The following is a 15,532-nucleotide window of genomic DNA, read 5'->3' as shown; positions in this document are numbered from 1 at the left end:
TGCTTTAGTACCAGAGATGATATATCTGGTACTAGAGATGATGCATCTGGAAATCCATCAGACGATGCTTCAGAATGTCTTCCCAGCAGACCTAAACTGTTGATGGCTGTGCCCATGAGACTGGACTGGGAACACAGTGTTAGGGGTTCAGAAGGCTAGTGATGAGTAAGTACTGAGACATTTTGTTTCTAGTGTCTCCCCAAATAATAGAGAGAGTTGTAGTACTGAAAATGTATTTAAAACAGTAGCTAAAACAGAGTTGTGAACTAAAGAGGCACTGTGAAAAAGCGGGAGAGACTAGTAAAGCAGAGGATCAAGACTGGATATGGATGGGTGCCTGAATGGTCTGAGTCCTGCTGAAAGCAAACCCTTTGGGTGCCTGTACATGAGCTAGGAGGCTGCTCTGACATGTTATAATTACAGCATGTCGGAGCAGACTCAATTAACTGAGTCTGCTGGTGTGTGGTAATTACCTCACTCCAGCCAGCTTCTGTATCTCATGTATCAGTGTCCCTGTGCTTCAAAATGGCAGTGGGGACACTTTTTAACTTAAGCTCATTCAACAAGCTTAAGCTAAAGTGCCCCCACTGCCACTTTAAAGCATGGGGACGCTGATACATGAAATGCTCTAGGCACTTTAAGTAAAGCAACTCTTGGAGCCACTCTAATTAAAGTGCGCCCTCTTCCCCCCTTGCCCCCCAGAGCACATGTAAAAATGCCCTTTAAGTCCAGGGGAAAATATATCACTCCCCTTGCTCCCCCACTGGAACAGCAATAAGTGCTAACTTGCAGTGCTATATATTATGGAATGTCCAAAGTTCCTCAGAGATATGGAGGCTGGGACACTTAGCAGCAGCCTGCACATTGACTATTCGTTCAATGTGCAGGTACGTAGGACACTTGGCACAGAGTTGTGGGCAACATGACCTTTGTGGAGAGAAGGGGACATGCCAGAAATCACTGGCTAAGAAAAGAAGGGTCAGGCACAGAAGTGGTGGAAGGACCAGAGAAGAAACATGAGGAAGGAGTCTGAACCTTAAAGGTGCCTGTACACAAGCATGGAGAATGCTCTGATGCACTGTCATTACACATCAGAGCAGACTTAATTAATCAGGTCTGCTGGACTATGGCAATTACTGCACTCCAGTAGCCTCCTGTGTCTTGTGTATCAGCATCCCGGTGCTTCAAAATGGCAGTGGGGACACTTGGACTAAAGTTCATTGGACAAACTTTAATTCAAGTGCCCCCACCGCCACTGTGAAGTGCAGGGATGCTGATACACAAGATGTTGCAGCGCTTTAGTTACAGCGGCTCTAGGAACTGCTCTAATTAAAGTGCCGCTCCCCCACCCCCAAAACATGTGTAAAAGTACCCTAAGAGACTGAGGAGTGGAAGAGGCAAAGGGAAAGTGGAATATATGGGTACAGTGATGGCTCTGGTGTATTATTATTATTATTTTTTTTTACAGAAGTCTTTTTAAAATTTGGGGCTGAAGGGCCCCTTACTCTATCATATATTAATGGTGAGGGATGCAGCAAATAGAGTAGACTGCAGAGGGGCTGCAAAAAGGAAATGTGTGTGTCTTGGTTTTGTTTTGTCTTGTTTTTTAAATGCATGATCTAGACAGGGCCCTGATGAGGCTGTGAATGTAACAAGCCTACTCCAATGTGTTAATTTTATTTCCTTTGAAATAATGAATAGTGTGAACAAATTGGGGGGTGGAGAATATAATGGAAAGATATTGTTTGTTTAGGGGGTATATTTTGTCCTTTAGAATTTATGTTCCCATGGAGAGTGGAAAGCTTTGTTAATTGTTTGGGATGTTGTATAATTAATGAAAAGCTTAGCTATGATAATTTCTCTATGTAAAAAAACCCCAACATTGTGCTTCTGACTCCCTTTTCCTGGTTCTTTCATGTTTGTTCATTGTTCTCTGGGTCCTGTTTGTTGATTCCTGGTTTCATCCTGGTTCCTGTTTCATCCTGGTTGCTGACTCCACAGGCCAGACCCATTTTCTCTAGACTTGCAAGTTCCTGACCCCATCCCCTCCCTACCCTGATCTAGACTGCAGTCCAGACCCTGTCTTCTGACATTTGGCTCCTGGTTCATGGCTTGAGTTTGGTGACTGACCATGTCTTGGTCCCTTACAACTACAGCTACCTGCCCTAGACTCTCTGGCTAGTGACTCATAGAAAAATAGGTATGGAATGGAGCTCACAGACGATCCTGCCTTGAGCCAGAAGTTAGAGTGGATTATCTCCATCTAAGCCATCCTAAACAAGTGTTTGTCAAATCTAGTCTTAAAACAACCATGCTCAACACATTAAAAATCCCCTTTGACCTCCCATGGGTAAAGCAGGGAGATGAGGGCACTGGATCCCTGCATCCCATTCCTAACCCTCCCCCCACCTCTTCTGGCTTGTGGCTCTAGCAAGGGAGACTACTTATGTCTCTGTCCTTAACAGACCTCAGCCTTCTGACCTGCCTGATCCTGATTCCCCTGACACTTGTCTGAACCTTGTCTGCTCCTGATCCATGGGGTCAAACTTAACCATCCATATCTTGGTTGTACAACAATGCACTGTACTGTATTGTATGTGTACATTAAACTAAAAATGGAGATTACTGAATTCATCAGTAGCTGTCACAGAATTTGTATACTATTGCACTGATATACTGCAGAATACTGAGGGTCCCAATTCTACCTGTTCCCTAGCTTCTTTACTAAAGCCAAAATTGAAATTTGCTTGCTGAAACTGAAATAGTTATAGACCATCTTTTCACAAAGTTCTGTTATATTTACATTCACTTCAAGGACTGTAGTACATTACCAATGTTCCACAAAATGACGTCCATAAAGATCTCTTTTAAGCAAAGAGATCCATTTACTACTAAAGGACTCTTTTTATAGCACAGTAAACACCACTAACAATGACACTGTATTATTTTTGCCAGTTGATAATCTCTATGAGAGAAGTGAGAACACAGCAAAAACCCAAGATCTCTTGTATGGAATCTCTCATGTAAACATGATTCTCAGGTTAGCAGCAAAGAAAAGCTCACAACTAAATCTCAGGCATAACAAAACATAAAAATGAAATATTTACTCCTCTGTATCTTTGTACCCTTTCTAATGAAAACCTGTGAATAGTAAAGACGACCTAATATTTATGTTTTAATAATTGCCTATTTTTGTACCCCAGTTTTGAACAAACTAGATTGCCAAACAAATCCAACTATTTGTACAGCAAAAACAATTATTTTTATGCAATCAAACTCTCCTATATAACTCTCCTGCAGCTGCTCCCCTAGATGGGAGCCAAAGGATGCTAGCCATGAAATGAGCCTTACGCAATCAAGTGGTGGTCAGATGCATTGAAAGAAGTATCAGAATAAAGAAGTTAGTTTCAGTGTGAAGTGCACTGGCCATTTTTGTTCAAAGAAAAATCCCATGATGACTACAAAGAAGACTGGAATAATCTAATATGTATTTCCACATCCCACTTACTTATCACTTGATATGCTGCAGTCTATAATGGTTCTTTTGCTAGTGTTGACTATTAAGAAAGGGAGCTGTATCGTAGAGTTCAAAGCTGGAGGGCCTTGATTCTGTTGTTCATTTTGTTGATTTCTTTGTACCAAGTTTTTGAAAGCTATTTGCTGTTGAAAGAAAGGGAAAAGTGATCAAGGGATAGTCAAATGTACATGCAAACACTTCCCTGAGCTAGGATTTCACAGGTCTTGTATTAACCAAGTATCTCCCACACCTGTCTGGCACTGCTCCAAAGAGGAAGCAACTAAAACCTCAGTTTTTGTACTGCCAACCAACCTGGCCAGGGGCAGAAAGGAGTGGATGCCGCACCTTTTACAAGGGTGGCACAATAAACATGTTCCCATGCAGCTCCCGGAGTTCTGGGAATGAGGCACAGTATTGTGCAATAGCACCCAGGGCAGACAGGATTTCTGTGCCGTTTATAATGAAGAGCTAAGATTTAAGGGCACAACAGAGGCTTTATCTGACAGCTGGGTGCTTATTCAATTAAACTGTCAGAAAGTTTAAACATAACAGCAATGCTTAAGGCCAAATTTAGTGGTATATACGGCATATGGAACCTTCAACAGATCCCTATTCTCCTTTCCATCCATCATCTCTCTCCTTTGTTCCACGTCTTCCAGTCCTTGCAAATCATTAGCTTTGCAAACATTCCCTTCTCACTACCTCTTATGTGTTCTCTTTGTTCTACAGCTCCTTTTTTTCTGTGAAATTTTTAGTAAATGGACACAGGTAGGCCAGAGACCTGGGATTGAGTACGTATTCCTGACATGCATGGACTGAAGATAATCTGGGATCTGTCTCCAGTTTGGGGCTCAGCTGAATGCAGACAGTAAGAGAACAGGCAGATAAATGGAAAGAATTGCTAAAAGTAATTTCAACTATGAAAAATATTTTAAAAGTTGAGTAAAATCAACTACTGAAGAGATATTATAAAACACAGAGGTATTGAAAATGCAAACAAGCAAAGGACAATCTTTTTTTGAATTAACAGTTTAGAGGCTAGATTTGCTTTTCACTTCCTCTACAATTCCTTCCGTGTCACATTGCTGATCTACACTGGTCCAATAAAGTCAGAATTAGGCCCTACAGGGCGCGTCTACGCAAGATGCTACATTGCCATAGCAACAAGCTATGGCAACATAGCTCATCACTACAGCAGTATAGTGTCGGCAGGCACGAACCGTAACACCAATGCTACTGCGCAGTTACTGTGCAGTCATTTAGTACTTGCTTTAGCAGTACTTGCTGTGCAGTAGCAACAAGCAAGTACTAAATGACTGTGCAGTAACCACCGTTACTGCGCAGTCCTGGTGGCGCACAAGTCGTTTCCGACCCCACTGCACAGTAACACCTGCTTTAGCAAGTAACAACTGCGCAGTCAGGTGCATGTGTAAACGCACTCACTAAAAACGATTTTTGCTACTGAAAAATCAGGAACATCAGAAAGCTCTGAATGTCAATGCCTATCTGATGGGATGCAAAACTGCTTTGTTATATTTGCACCAAGATGAAAAAGTTTTCAGCCTCATTACCCTATGACTTTAACTCATGTGATTTTTATACAAGAGTTCCATTATGTTAAGTATTCATAACCTAGGCATACATCCAAATACTATAAATGCTGTTACAGACTTTAAAATAAAGAAGAAATGCTTATTTGCAAACAGAAATGCATTTGAAGTACAACACTTCTTTATTCCAAGCCAAATCAGCAGATTTCATAAAAACTTTCCCTAGGTGACTACTTCAGAATGTGAAATAAGTACCAATGCCGGACTCATTAGTCTTTTATATTATGCACCCTAACATTTAAGTTCCCCAGCAACAGCAGATTCTGAGCTATAGAATGCACAACTAAAACCATGCAAATGTGTGTCAAAACTGACATTTTTTAATTGTAGAGGATGAAATGGGAGGCCTATGGTCCTGCTCCCTTTTCCACTGGAGTCAGTAGCAAAGGTACAGGAGGGGGATGTTTACAAACTGTACGGATCGCAAGGGACAGTACATATTATTCTGCTGCACAACAAACGTGCACCAGAAGGCTAAGGCTCAAAGAGTGCCAGGGGTATTTTCGGTTCAGACTGGGGCAAGCACAGTAGCACTTTCCTTGGTACTAAATTAATAAAAAGGAATGATATCCAGAAACACAAGGGCTTATTAAAATGTTGGGTTTTATCCTGATGCGCCTGTTTAAAACAACATCAATTTAATTAAATTTACCTGCAATAACAGTTCTTGTAGCTGGGCTCTCTTCTGTTTTATTCGTTCAATTCGTCTCTGTTTCTCTATCTTTAAAACATAAATTTGGGCACATTAGGATACAAAACTGGAAATACATCAAATGCCTGATCTTTTTCTCTGTGCAAAACTGAGCACTTTTTATTTTTGAGGGTGGTGGATTGCAACATAAATCGCAAAACCTTCTCAGGTCCTCCCAGAAGCCAAGTGATTTCTCCATTTTCATGTGAAGTATTTATGAGGAGGATTCCCGAGGAATCAGAATTTATACAGCATCATTGTAGACTGCACCCTACTCCTCTCTGTTCTTTCCCAAATATGAATATGTACACTGTAGTGTCCACTCCACAAAAGTTCCTGTCTATTCAGGTCAGAAAGACAAACAGAAAGAATTGGCTTAAGATGGCCTAGAATGGCATGCAATAGCGTACTATCATTAGGCTAAGAGTGAACACCTTTTTTGACTGCTAATCTGAAAGAAATGAGTAACCAGACAAATTGCAAGAAGAAATGGAGAGAAACAGCTTGTCCATTTTGCACTAGCAGGGAGGCAGTTTCCTGTAGCATTGCAATGCCACAAACAGAAAAACAATTAGATCTTGAAATTAACATTCAGCATTTGGAATAATTGTATTTCTGGACCTTGGTATCAGGCTACCAGTACAGCAGACTCTATACTTTAGATCAGGGAACATCCTACTTAAACATTCAAATGATATAGCTCAAGACATACATTAATAGTATTGTGAAACGTAACTCTACTAGAAACCCCGCCCCCCCCCAATGTCATTTGAAATGTTATTATAATTGTCTAAAGTGTTTTCTGCATTTAAATATAGGGCTTTGTTCCACTCAGAAAACTTAAAAGTCTATCAAATACAGTTAATTTTAACAGGTCTAATTTAGATATTCTCTCTGGGTGTGTCTACACATGATATTAATGTACTTTAGACTTACTGCACAGTAAAATACTGTGTAGTAAGCGTTCCCTGGGAGCAAGTCTATATGCACAGCCTCTTGGAAGCAAATTTGCTCCACTGTGCAGCAGCCAGGGGGAGCTCCACTGGGGGCTGGGGCACAGAGCTGGTCCTAATGCCCACCAGTTCAGAAGAGCTCTGCTGGCTGCAGTGGCAGCTGTCTCCTGGCCCTGTACTCATTGGGACAGAATATGATGTCCATGGGGCCAGAAGATAGCTGCCACTGCAGCCGGAAAAGCTCTCCTGGCTCTGTGCACATTGGGACACACAGCTGCCAGGTGGGGCTTTCCTGTCCGGCAGGGGATTTACTGGGAAATGTCCCAGGTGTGGGGAAGCTGCTGGTGAGCCTCCTGCTGTGCAGGTCTCCTACTTGGCAGGAAGCTGGCTGGGAACTGTCCTGGGTGTGGGGTAGCTGCCAACAAGCCCCATGTGCCCCCCACTCAGCAGGGGGCTCACTGGCAGCTGCCCTTTTTGGGTTCCTAGCCCCTGCCTTCCTGCCTGCCTACCTGCCCCCCACTCCCTCCCCCCCTGAACATCTCTGTGCAGCACAAAGCTGCTAACTCTAGAGGGCAAGGGGGTTAGTAGTCCCCGCTTGCCCTCTGGAGTTCCCAGCTCCACATCACACAGAACTGCTCCAGGGGGTGGGTGGGTGGGGGCTGGTTTCCCAGCCCCCGCTCACCCTCCAGAGTTCCCAACTCTGTGCCACGCAGAACTGCTCTGGGGAGCAAACTCTGCAGTCCTGGTGCTGATTGGCTCTGGGTGGCGCTGGGAGCTGAGCAGCGCCATGACCAGAGACATAGAACTTCCTATCCCTTGTGGTCCCCCAGCTGCCTAGGCTGACCAGGAACATAGTTTCATAGTTTCTAGGGTCGGAAGGGACCTGGGCAGATCATCTAGTCCGACCCCCTGCTATGGCAGGAAAGAGTACTGGGGTCAAACGACCCCGGCAAGATGGTCATCTAACCTCTTAAAACCCCCCAGGGTGGGAGCCTGCACCACCTCACTTGGAAGCTGGTTCCAGACCCTGGCCGCCCTGACCATGAAGTAGCGCCTCCTGATGTCCAACTTAAACCTTCCCTCCGCCACCTTGTGACCGTTATTCCTGGTCACTCCTGGCGGTGCTTGGGGGAACAGGGACTCCCCCAGTGCCTGTTGATCCCCCCTGACTAGTTTATAGCAGGCCACAAGATCCCCCCTCAGCCTTCTCTTCTGGAGGCTGAACAGGTTCAGGTCCCGTAACCTTTCCTCAGCCTGACCAGTGCCGCATAGAGGGGGGGGATCACCTCCTTGGTCCTGCTTGAAATGCATCTGTGGATGCACGACAAGGTACAGTTGGCCTTCCTAGCCGCCTCCCCACACTGCCGAGCCATGTTCATCTTGGAGTCAATAATGACTCCAAGCTCCTTTTCCACCTCCGTGCTGACAAGAGGGGAGTTCCCCAGCCTGTAGGTATGGTGCCGGTTGTTCCTCCCCAGGTGCATCATCTTGCACTTGTCTGTGTTGAACCCCATCCTGTTCTCCTCCGCCCATCCTTGTAACCTGTCAAGGTCCGACTGTAGCCTGTTGCTCCCTTCTATTGTGCCCACATCCCCCCACATCTTGGTGTCATCAGCAAATTTGAACAGGGTGCTTTGCACCCCCTCATCCAAATCACTGATGAAGATGTTGAACAGGGAGGGCCCGAGGACCGAGCCCTATGGGACCCCACTGCCCACGTCCTTCCAGGCCGAGAGGGACCCATCCACTACCACCCTCTGGATGCGGCTCTCTAGCCAGTTGGTGACCCACTGGACTGTGTGGGTGTCTACACCATAGTCCCCCAGTTTCCTAATGAGAACGGGGTGAGAGACAGTGTCGAAAGCCTTCCGGAAGTCCAGGAAGACTATATCCACTGCTACCCCTGCATCCAACGATTTAGTGACCTGATCGTAGAAGGCCACCAGGTTGGTCTGACATGACCTGCCGCTGATGAACCCGTGCTGGTTGCCCCTGAGCATGCATTTCCCTGCTGGCCCCTCCTGGATGTGTGCCAGAATAATTTTCTCGAACAGCTTGCCCAGGATCGAGGTAAGACTGACTGGCCTATAGTTTCCCGGGTCCTCCTTCCTCCCCTTTTTGAAGATGGGAACCACAAATTTGCTCCCAGTCAGCATATACACATGCGCTACTGCACAGTTAATCTAGTACAGATACTAACTAACTGCACAGTAGTCTAATTTACTGTGCAATAAATGCCCTGCATGTGTAGACTGTGACACTTTACTGCACAGCAGATTAGTCTACTGCACGGTAAAGCATCTTGTGTAGACATGTCCTTTGTATACTAATGTATTTTGGTATTAAGGTAACCTTAATATAGAACACTAATTGGAGAATATCTACAAACTAGTAAATCTACTGTTTTAAAGCAATGTTACTTCTTTTCTGTTAAATGTCACTTGACACAATTTAATATAGAAATGCTTTGTGTAACTGTAATTAAAGCCATAAATGTGGAAGGGAATGAGATTAATTTGATTAATCTCTTTTATTGCAGACAGGGCAGTGAGAAAATATATAATCAAATCAAAGTTTGTCATTTCATTGCAACGTGATACGCAGCAAAAAGTTCACTTACGCCTTCATATGAGTAGAGGTTAAAAATGGATTTGAATTCAAATCAAAGACTAAAAATACCACAAAAGACAGTGTAAAATTTACTTTAAAATGATTAGGCACAGCCATTTTCCATGGCTATATCATATCAAACTGCTATTTTTTGACACAATAAGACAGTACAGGTGTTTCTTTTTTATTTCCTCTCATCTCCTGCTTGTAAACCCTCAAAGGTGGATAGGACTACATAAAATACATTGTTTGTTCTGGACATGAAAATATCTGCTATTTCCCTCAAGTATGCACAAAATTTCACAAACTTGACACATGCTGACACTGAATTTCAGCTAGTCAGTGTAACATTTTGCTGTGAACATAGTGACATGTATACCTGTGTAAAGTAATAACTATTTTCTACCACGTAAGTGAAATTTTCATAGGGAAAGTTTGACATCTCTGAAAAAAGAACTCTGCTATTTTCTGCCTGCTGGAAATACTGGCCAAAAACTCCAATATATGAACTTTTAAACTATTTCTTCCTTCATTTCATCAGTACAGGCAGTCCTTGACTTACAATGTTTCGAGTTACAACATTTCGCACTTACAACGTTTATAAATTGACACAGTTTCAACTTTACGATGTCAGTGTTGACTTTACAATGCTTGATCTGATGTAACGCCATGCCAACGAACAAGTTCGCTGCGTTGCTCATCTCCCTGGAGAACATCTGTCCAAACTGCCTTGGACACTTTCTTTAAGAAAGCAGACAAGACTCCAGAAAAACCTGCAGCCAAGACTCCAAGACTCCAGCCAAGAACCCTTCAAAAAGTCCAACCAAGAGTCTTTCAAAAAGTCCAGCAAAGTCACCTCTAAGAAGTCCTTCCAAATCAATATGATTGCTATTTACAATATAAATACGTTAATGTAGCTATATTACTCATCTATAATTGATCGAGTACAATAGTCTGGGGTAGTTTTGGTGAAAACAGGGTATTGGGCCTTGGTTCAGGAACCAATCCCCCATTTATAACATTGTTTCTTATGAGAAAATTGGTTCTGAGTTGCAACGTTTTGACTTAAGACACGGTTTTCAGGAACCAATTGTGTCGTAAGTCCGAGGACTGCCTGTACTTTGCATGTAAATATAGATTTCAGCTTTTCCTTTCTCCAAACTCAATTCCCTTTTCATTCATATCAACAGGTACGTCAATATATTCTTCAATCTACCTTGTTATAAATTCCCTTTATCACTTCTGTAGTTAATTCAAACTGCAGTTAATCTAGATCTTAAACATTCTGTCTTACTTCATTGATACTTATTTTTGTCACAGAAACAAGATTTAGGATTGGATATAAAATATATTACATCTCAAAAGGAGATTTTTACACTATATAGGAGTGCGATCAGATTATTTTGCAAGGTCATATTTTTAAATATTTATTATGCAAATATAAAATTCCCCCAGTCTTCCAGAGTAGAACTTCTTTACTACCACAGAACATGACCTACATTATAACAGACTTCCCATCTCTTTCACTTACCTCTAGGTTTTGACATTCTTGAGCTGAGTTTGTAGGAAGGCCAATCCATTTGATTTCCTTTTTCTCCTTTGAAATGATGTTCATTGCCATCAGCACATTGAGGGCATCATATACTCTCCGCCTAATATTCTTCTGGTCATAAGCCTGCTAAAAAACCTTGTAGTGTTAATTATGTCAAGACCACACTGAAAATGAAAGTTAAAATGAAGGCTGGAATTGCCTTTTGTAGGTTTACATGAGGACATATAAATATAAATAAATGCAGTTAAAGTGAATATGGCACTAATACAAATCTTTTAATTTATGGTATTGCTTGGGATAAAAATGTATCTTGTTTGCAACAAAATGGTGGAAATGCCTGGGAAGAGCAACAGCCATTACCAGCAACATTTCCATTTCTACTGAGAACATTTTCATACCATGTATTCTGATAATACTCCCAAGAACAAAAACAACAACTTAAGAGCAACACAGCAATAGGGCGCGGAAAAATCAGACACTGACTACAATTCACCGACAAATTTTCTTCATTAATACAGAGTGCAGTGGTGCTCAACCTCTCTAGCCCTACAGGCCAGATGAGTGGCACAGGTCCAGTCTGCATGCCAGATCCCCCACAAAAGGTTGGTCCTCAGGCCTGATCCAGCATGGGGCTGGCATGCAGGGTTGGTCTGTGAGTGTGATCCAATGTGCTGGCATGACCTAGCATGGCAGGTGACATATGTGGGGGCAGGAGGCTTGTGTGACCTGGCATGGGTGTACTTTGTAATCTGGCCTGTGGGGCTCCCTACAGGTCCAGAAATTAGGTAGTGCGGAGCAGTGACAGCATTAATTGCTGCGAGTCTGAGAACAATTAATATTGCTACCATTCCCCTGCCACCAAATTTTTGGATCCAAAAAACCCACAGACCAGTGGCATGGCCTAAGGTTGATCCACTGCCTTTCCAACTTTGCGTTTGACAGCACTAGAAAGTCTGGAAACCAGAAAAAGTAAAGTTCAGGTGCATGCCAGTGGAACTCTGCCCTCTTTGAGTGATAACTCAATACACTCATGACATACATTTACTTTCTCCCTTTGCAGACATCCCACATCACTTGGGGGCTAGAGCAGATGACAAGTGTAACACAAAACCTAGAGCCTTTTCTTTGCTAAGACAAAGTATGTATTTAGTTGAATTATACCCACATACATTCTACTCTCAAACACTGTGTCTACTTCACCGAAGTGATCCCATACCAGCTGAATGTTATGATCTCTACGTGTCCTGTTATAACCCCTTCACTCTTACACACAGGATTCTAAGTTTATATTTTCACTCACCTACTCTTAAATCTCGTATCCCAGCTCATTGCTAAATGTTTTCTATGGCAGGAAGACTCCTGACATTACTGACACAATGTACAGAACTCAGCACTGAAGCATACTGAATTCCTCAAGATACATAGCACGTCTTTCTTTTGCTAACATACATGGGGAAGGTCAGGCCATACAGAGGACTAGGACCACCTCAGATTTCCTTGTATTATGGTTGCAGATCTGCCACGACGTCCATGTCACTAACCCAACTCTGCCACATGACACAGTGAAAGCAGCTAGAGGCCATGCAGGCAAATACTAAGGGCTATCAGTTTGTTGGAAGGGACTGGGAGAGACTGGTAGAATAAAACTGTGCTGCCAATTAATTTACTGCTGGAAATACTTAAAATTCTTTTGTATTAACAACTTCAGCCAACAAAACCATGACCGTACCATACCCCACAGAAATATTATTTCCATAGAAACTGATTTTTCTCCATCACAGCAAAAAAGGATTACAGTCTAATATAATAACCTCTGCAGTTTTGTGTGTACATATACATTAGAAACTGTGCACTTAAGTGTCCTCCATTTCAAGGAGACCAAAGAACCTCATTTTCTCACTTAAGTGAGAAATTTGCCTTAAGTGAGGAGGAGAATTTTTAAAAGCCAATTTTAAGGCAGCCTTTCAACTCAGTACCTTCTTTGTTGCCTTCTACAGAGTATTTAGTGGACATAATTCTACATTTAAAATTGAATCTGTGTTATACATACTGTGCATTTATTTTTGAGGGGAAAGGTTTGGGCCTAAGTCTATAGCTATGACTGGAAGAGAATACAGAACATGACCAGTCAGATCAAAAACAGAACAAGTAGATTCCAACAGAACCCCAATAATTTTGTAGCAGTCAATAAGAAGTAACATAACATATCCACTTACCGCATCTGTAGCTAAGTGGCTGTTAGAATTTGTGAATTCTGATACCAGTTCATCAGCCACTTCATTGTAGGATGTTGTTCCTTTCCGTTGGACTTTTTCACACACTTTCATTGAAAAATGCCTCAGACCCTTTCCATTTTTATCTCCTTTTTTGCTTCTTTTGCTGGGAGAGAAAAATAAGTAATTGAGATGCATGGATTTTTAAAAAAAATTATTTGGTGGAGCAGCAAAAGGTCAAGCTTTCATAATAGCTTTGGAGAGCAAGATGGCTGGCTCCAGACAACTGGTGTCACATATTTATGTAAATTACCAGAGCCAATTAGGTTTTATTTTTTTCAGTTGGGGGGAAAAAAAAAATGCTGATGTTAAAAAAACTGATCCTTTTGGCTCAGAAAAATTCTGTTTTATACTTAGAAATGACATGATGACATCTGCATCCAAAACGAGCAATTAAGTTAAATGAAAGTCTGGGTGTACAAGAAACAAAGAATCAGGGCAATGTATAGATTGGCTTATTTTAACTTCTTTGGATCCAATCCCACTGACTGAGTAATGCAAAATTTTGAAAAAAGCACCTGTCAGATATGAAAGGCAAAGTGATTTAAGGACAAGGAGCAGCAAACAGGACCAAGGAATTTGGAAAATTTCTGGGATCTCAGAGTGGAGACCCCGAAATGCATAGAGCCACTTCTGTCTCTGTTCTGGGCTAGACAAACTTTTACCATTTTGGTATGGCTGTTGTGTTAGCTTGGAATTTTGTCTTTTTCTCATATCTCCTCTTCAAAATGTTGAAAACTACTAACAAAGTATTGGTGTAAACCAGGTGTTAAACATCTGGCCTGCGAGCTGAATCTGGCTCACGGAGCTGCTTTCAGAGGGATCAGGAATTCAGGGGGAGGGCCTGCCATTGAATTCCCTGCTATGCTATGAAGCCCTGCTATGGATGAGCACACATGTTGGTGGCAGGGTGGGAAATGAATGATGGCTATATTAACCCCTACACCCTGCTTGCCTCATCACTTCTACCACTTGCTCCCTACTACACGCTTGTCCTATCATCACCACCAGGTCCAGATCCATCCCAGGAGGTTCCTCATGGTCTGAATCCAGTCTGTGAAATGCCCTGAGATCCAGTTCCAGCTAGGGGCACAGGTGTCTTTGATACCCCTGATATAAAACAATATTGATTCCTGGCACATTATACATATTTTCCATTTTAAATCTTTACAAAACCTTCATATTTGCCAGAGGTGACTCAGTGAGAGAGAAATCCATCGTCAGCAGTTGGTAGATGTCTTACTAAAGCAGTCAGCTGTCAAAATAAATTTGTTTCAGATTCCTCATCCACTTTAGTTAAACAAATAATGGAGTGGGTAACAAAATGACATCAAACTATGGATCTAGCTACTGTCCAGTTTAGTCCACAGCATTATTGCACTTCAATGCTTATTTGGACTCTACATAATATTCAGGATACACTTTACTATTTTCAAAAAAGTGCAGTTTCAAAAGATCTCTCTATTAGTAAACTGCTGTATTATGAAACACTGAATCATTTCCTGGTAGCAAAAATTTAAGATACAAAAAGCCAAGGGATTACAGTGACTACAATGCTAGGAGTGGAACCTAGAAAAATAGGTTCATTGCAAACAAGATAAAACAGAACAAAAGTATAATACAAAATAACTTCTATACAAATTCCTTCTAAATTAACATCAATAACACTGAAGTTATTAGCAAAAAGTGCTAAATGGTGAACCTAACTTTGGCCAGCTTACCTGCATAAAGAAACTGCATGTTTTGAAGCATGAACTATGTAAAATAAATAAATCAAGTGAAGTTTTACAAGGAGTACAATGGGTATCTGAAGTTTTTTTGCTCAAACCTAACTGATAGCTGAGCAACACCCTGACCACTTGCACACTCCAAGCCCAGGAGCTTGCCAGTGAGGCTACTCCAGGTTTCTTGTTACTAGCCATTCTCAGGCCTGCCAGAGACTCAGAGCTCAAGGTGCAGAGGCTCAGAGTGGCCTCACTGGTATATTTCTAGGTTTGGAAGGTGTCTGCTGTTGTGGGAGGGCAGAATGTTCTGGGGTCCCTTGGTGCCAGGACTCACTGGTACAGTGGTACTGCAAGCCCTTAAAAGACCAAAAATGGAAGCTAATATTAAAAACCATGACATTTTCTGGGCTGTAATCCTCAGTGATAGGATGCAGCTGTTGGGCCTGACCCCAATCATCTTACTCAAGCAAACATCCTATTGACAGGACATTACACATTTCTCAAAAACAAATTCCTTAAAAAACCTTTTCTTATTGAACAAAGTAATAGCTCTGTGTTCTATCATTGAGAAGGTTCTGGCTGCTCTCCTGATAGTAACAAAG

At 42.2% G+C, this 15,532-nt stretch overlaps 1 protein-coding gene across 8 annotated transcripts in view; it reads right to left on the bottom strand.

The window, feature by feature from the left end:
* The window catches only part of TFDP2 (transcription factor Dp-2), a 122,100-nt gene that overhangs the window by 23,439 nt on the left and 83,129 nt on the right, over positions 1-15,532 (bottom strand). For 6 of the 8 annotated variants that reach the window (XM_006027273.3, XM_025208461.1, XM_025208460.1 and 3 more), the window contains 4 exons: positions 13,150-13,312; positions 10,913-11,059; positions 5,780-5,848; positions 3,509-3,660 (listed from right to left, as the gene is read on the bottom strand). In XM_006027273.3, coding sequence (XP_006027335.1) covers positions 3,509-3,660; positions 5,780-5,848; positions 10,913-11,059; positions 13,150-13,312 — 531 coding nt within the window. The remainder of the gene's footprint in view (positions 1-3,508; positions 3,661-5,779; positions 5,849-10,912; positions 11,060-13,149; positions 13,313-15,532) is intronic. The other 2 variants (XM_006027272.3, XM_006027274.3) reach the window with 1 other exon arrangement.

This window comes from Alligator sinensis, unplaced genomic scaffold, assembly GCF_000455745.1.
Source record: "Alligator sinensis unplaced genomic scaffold, ASM45574v1 scaffold846_1, whole genome shotgun sequence".
Classification (NCBI taxonomy): Eukaryota; Metazoa; Chordata; order Crocodylia; family Alligatoridae; genus Alligator; species Alligator sinensis.
Note: the sequence above shows the minus strand (reverse complement) of the source record. Positions and strands in the feature narration are given on the sequence as shown.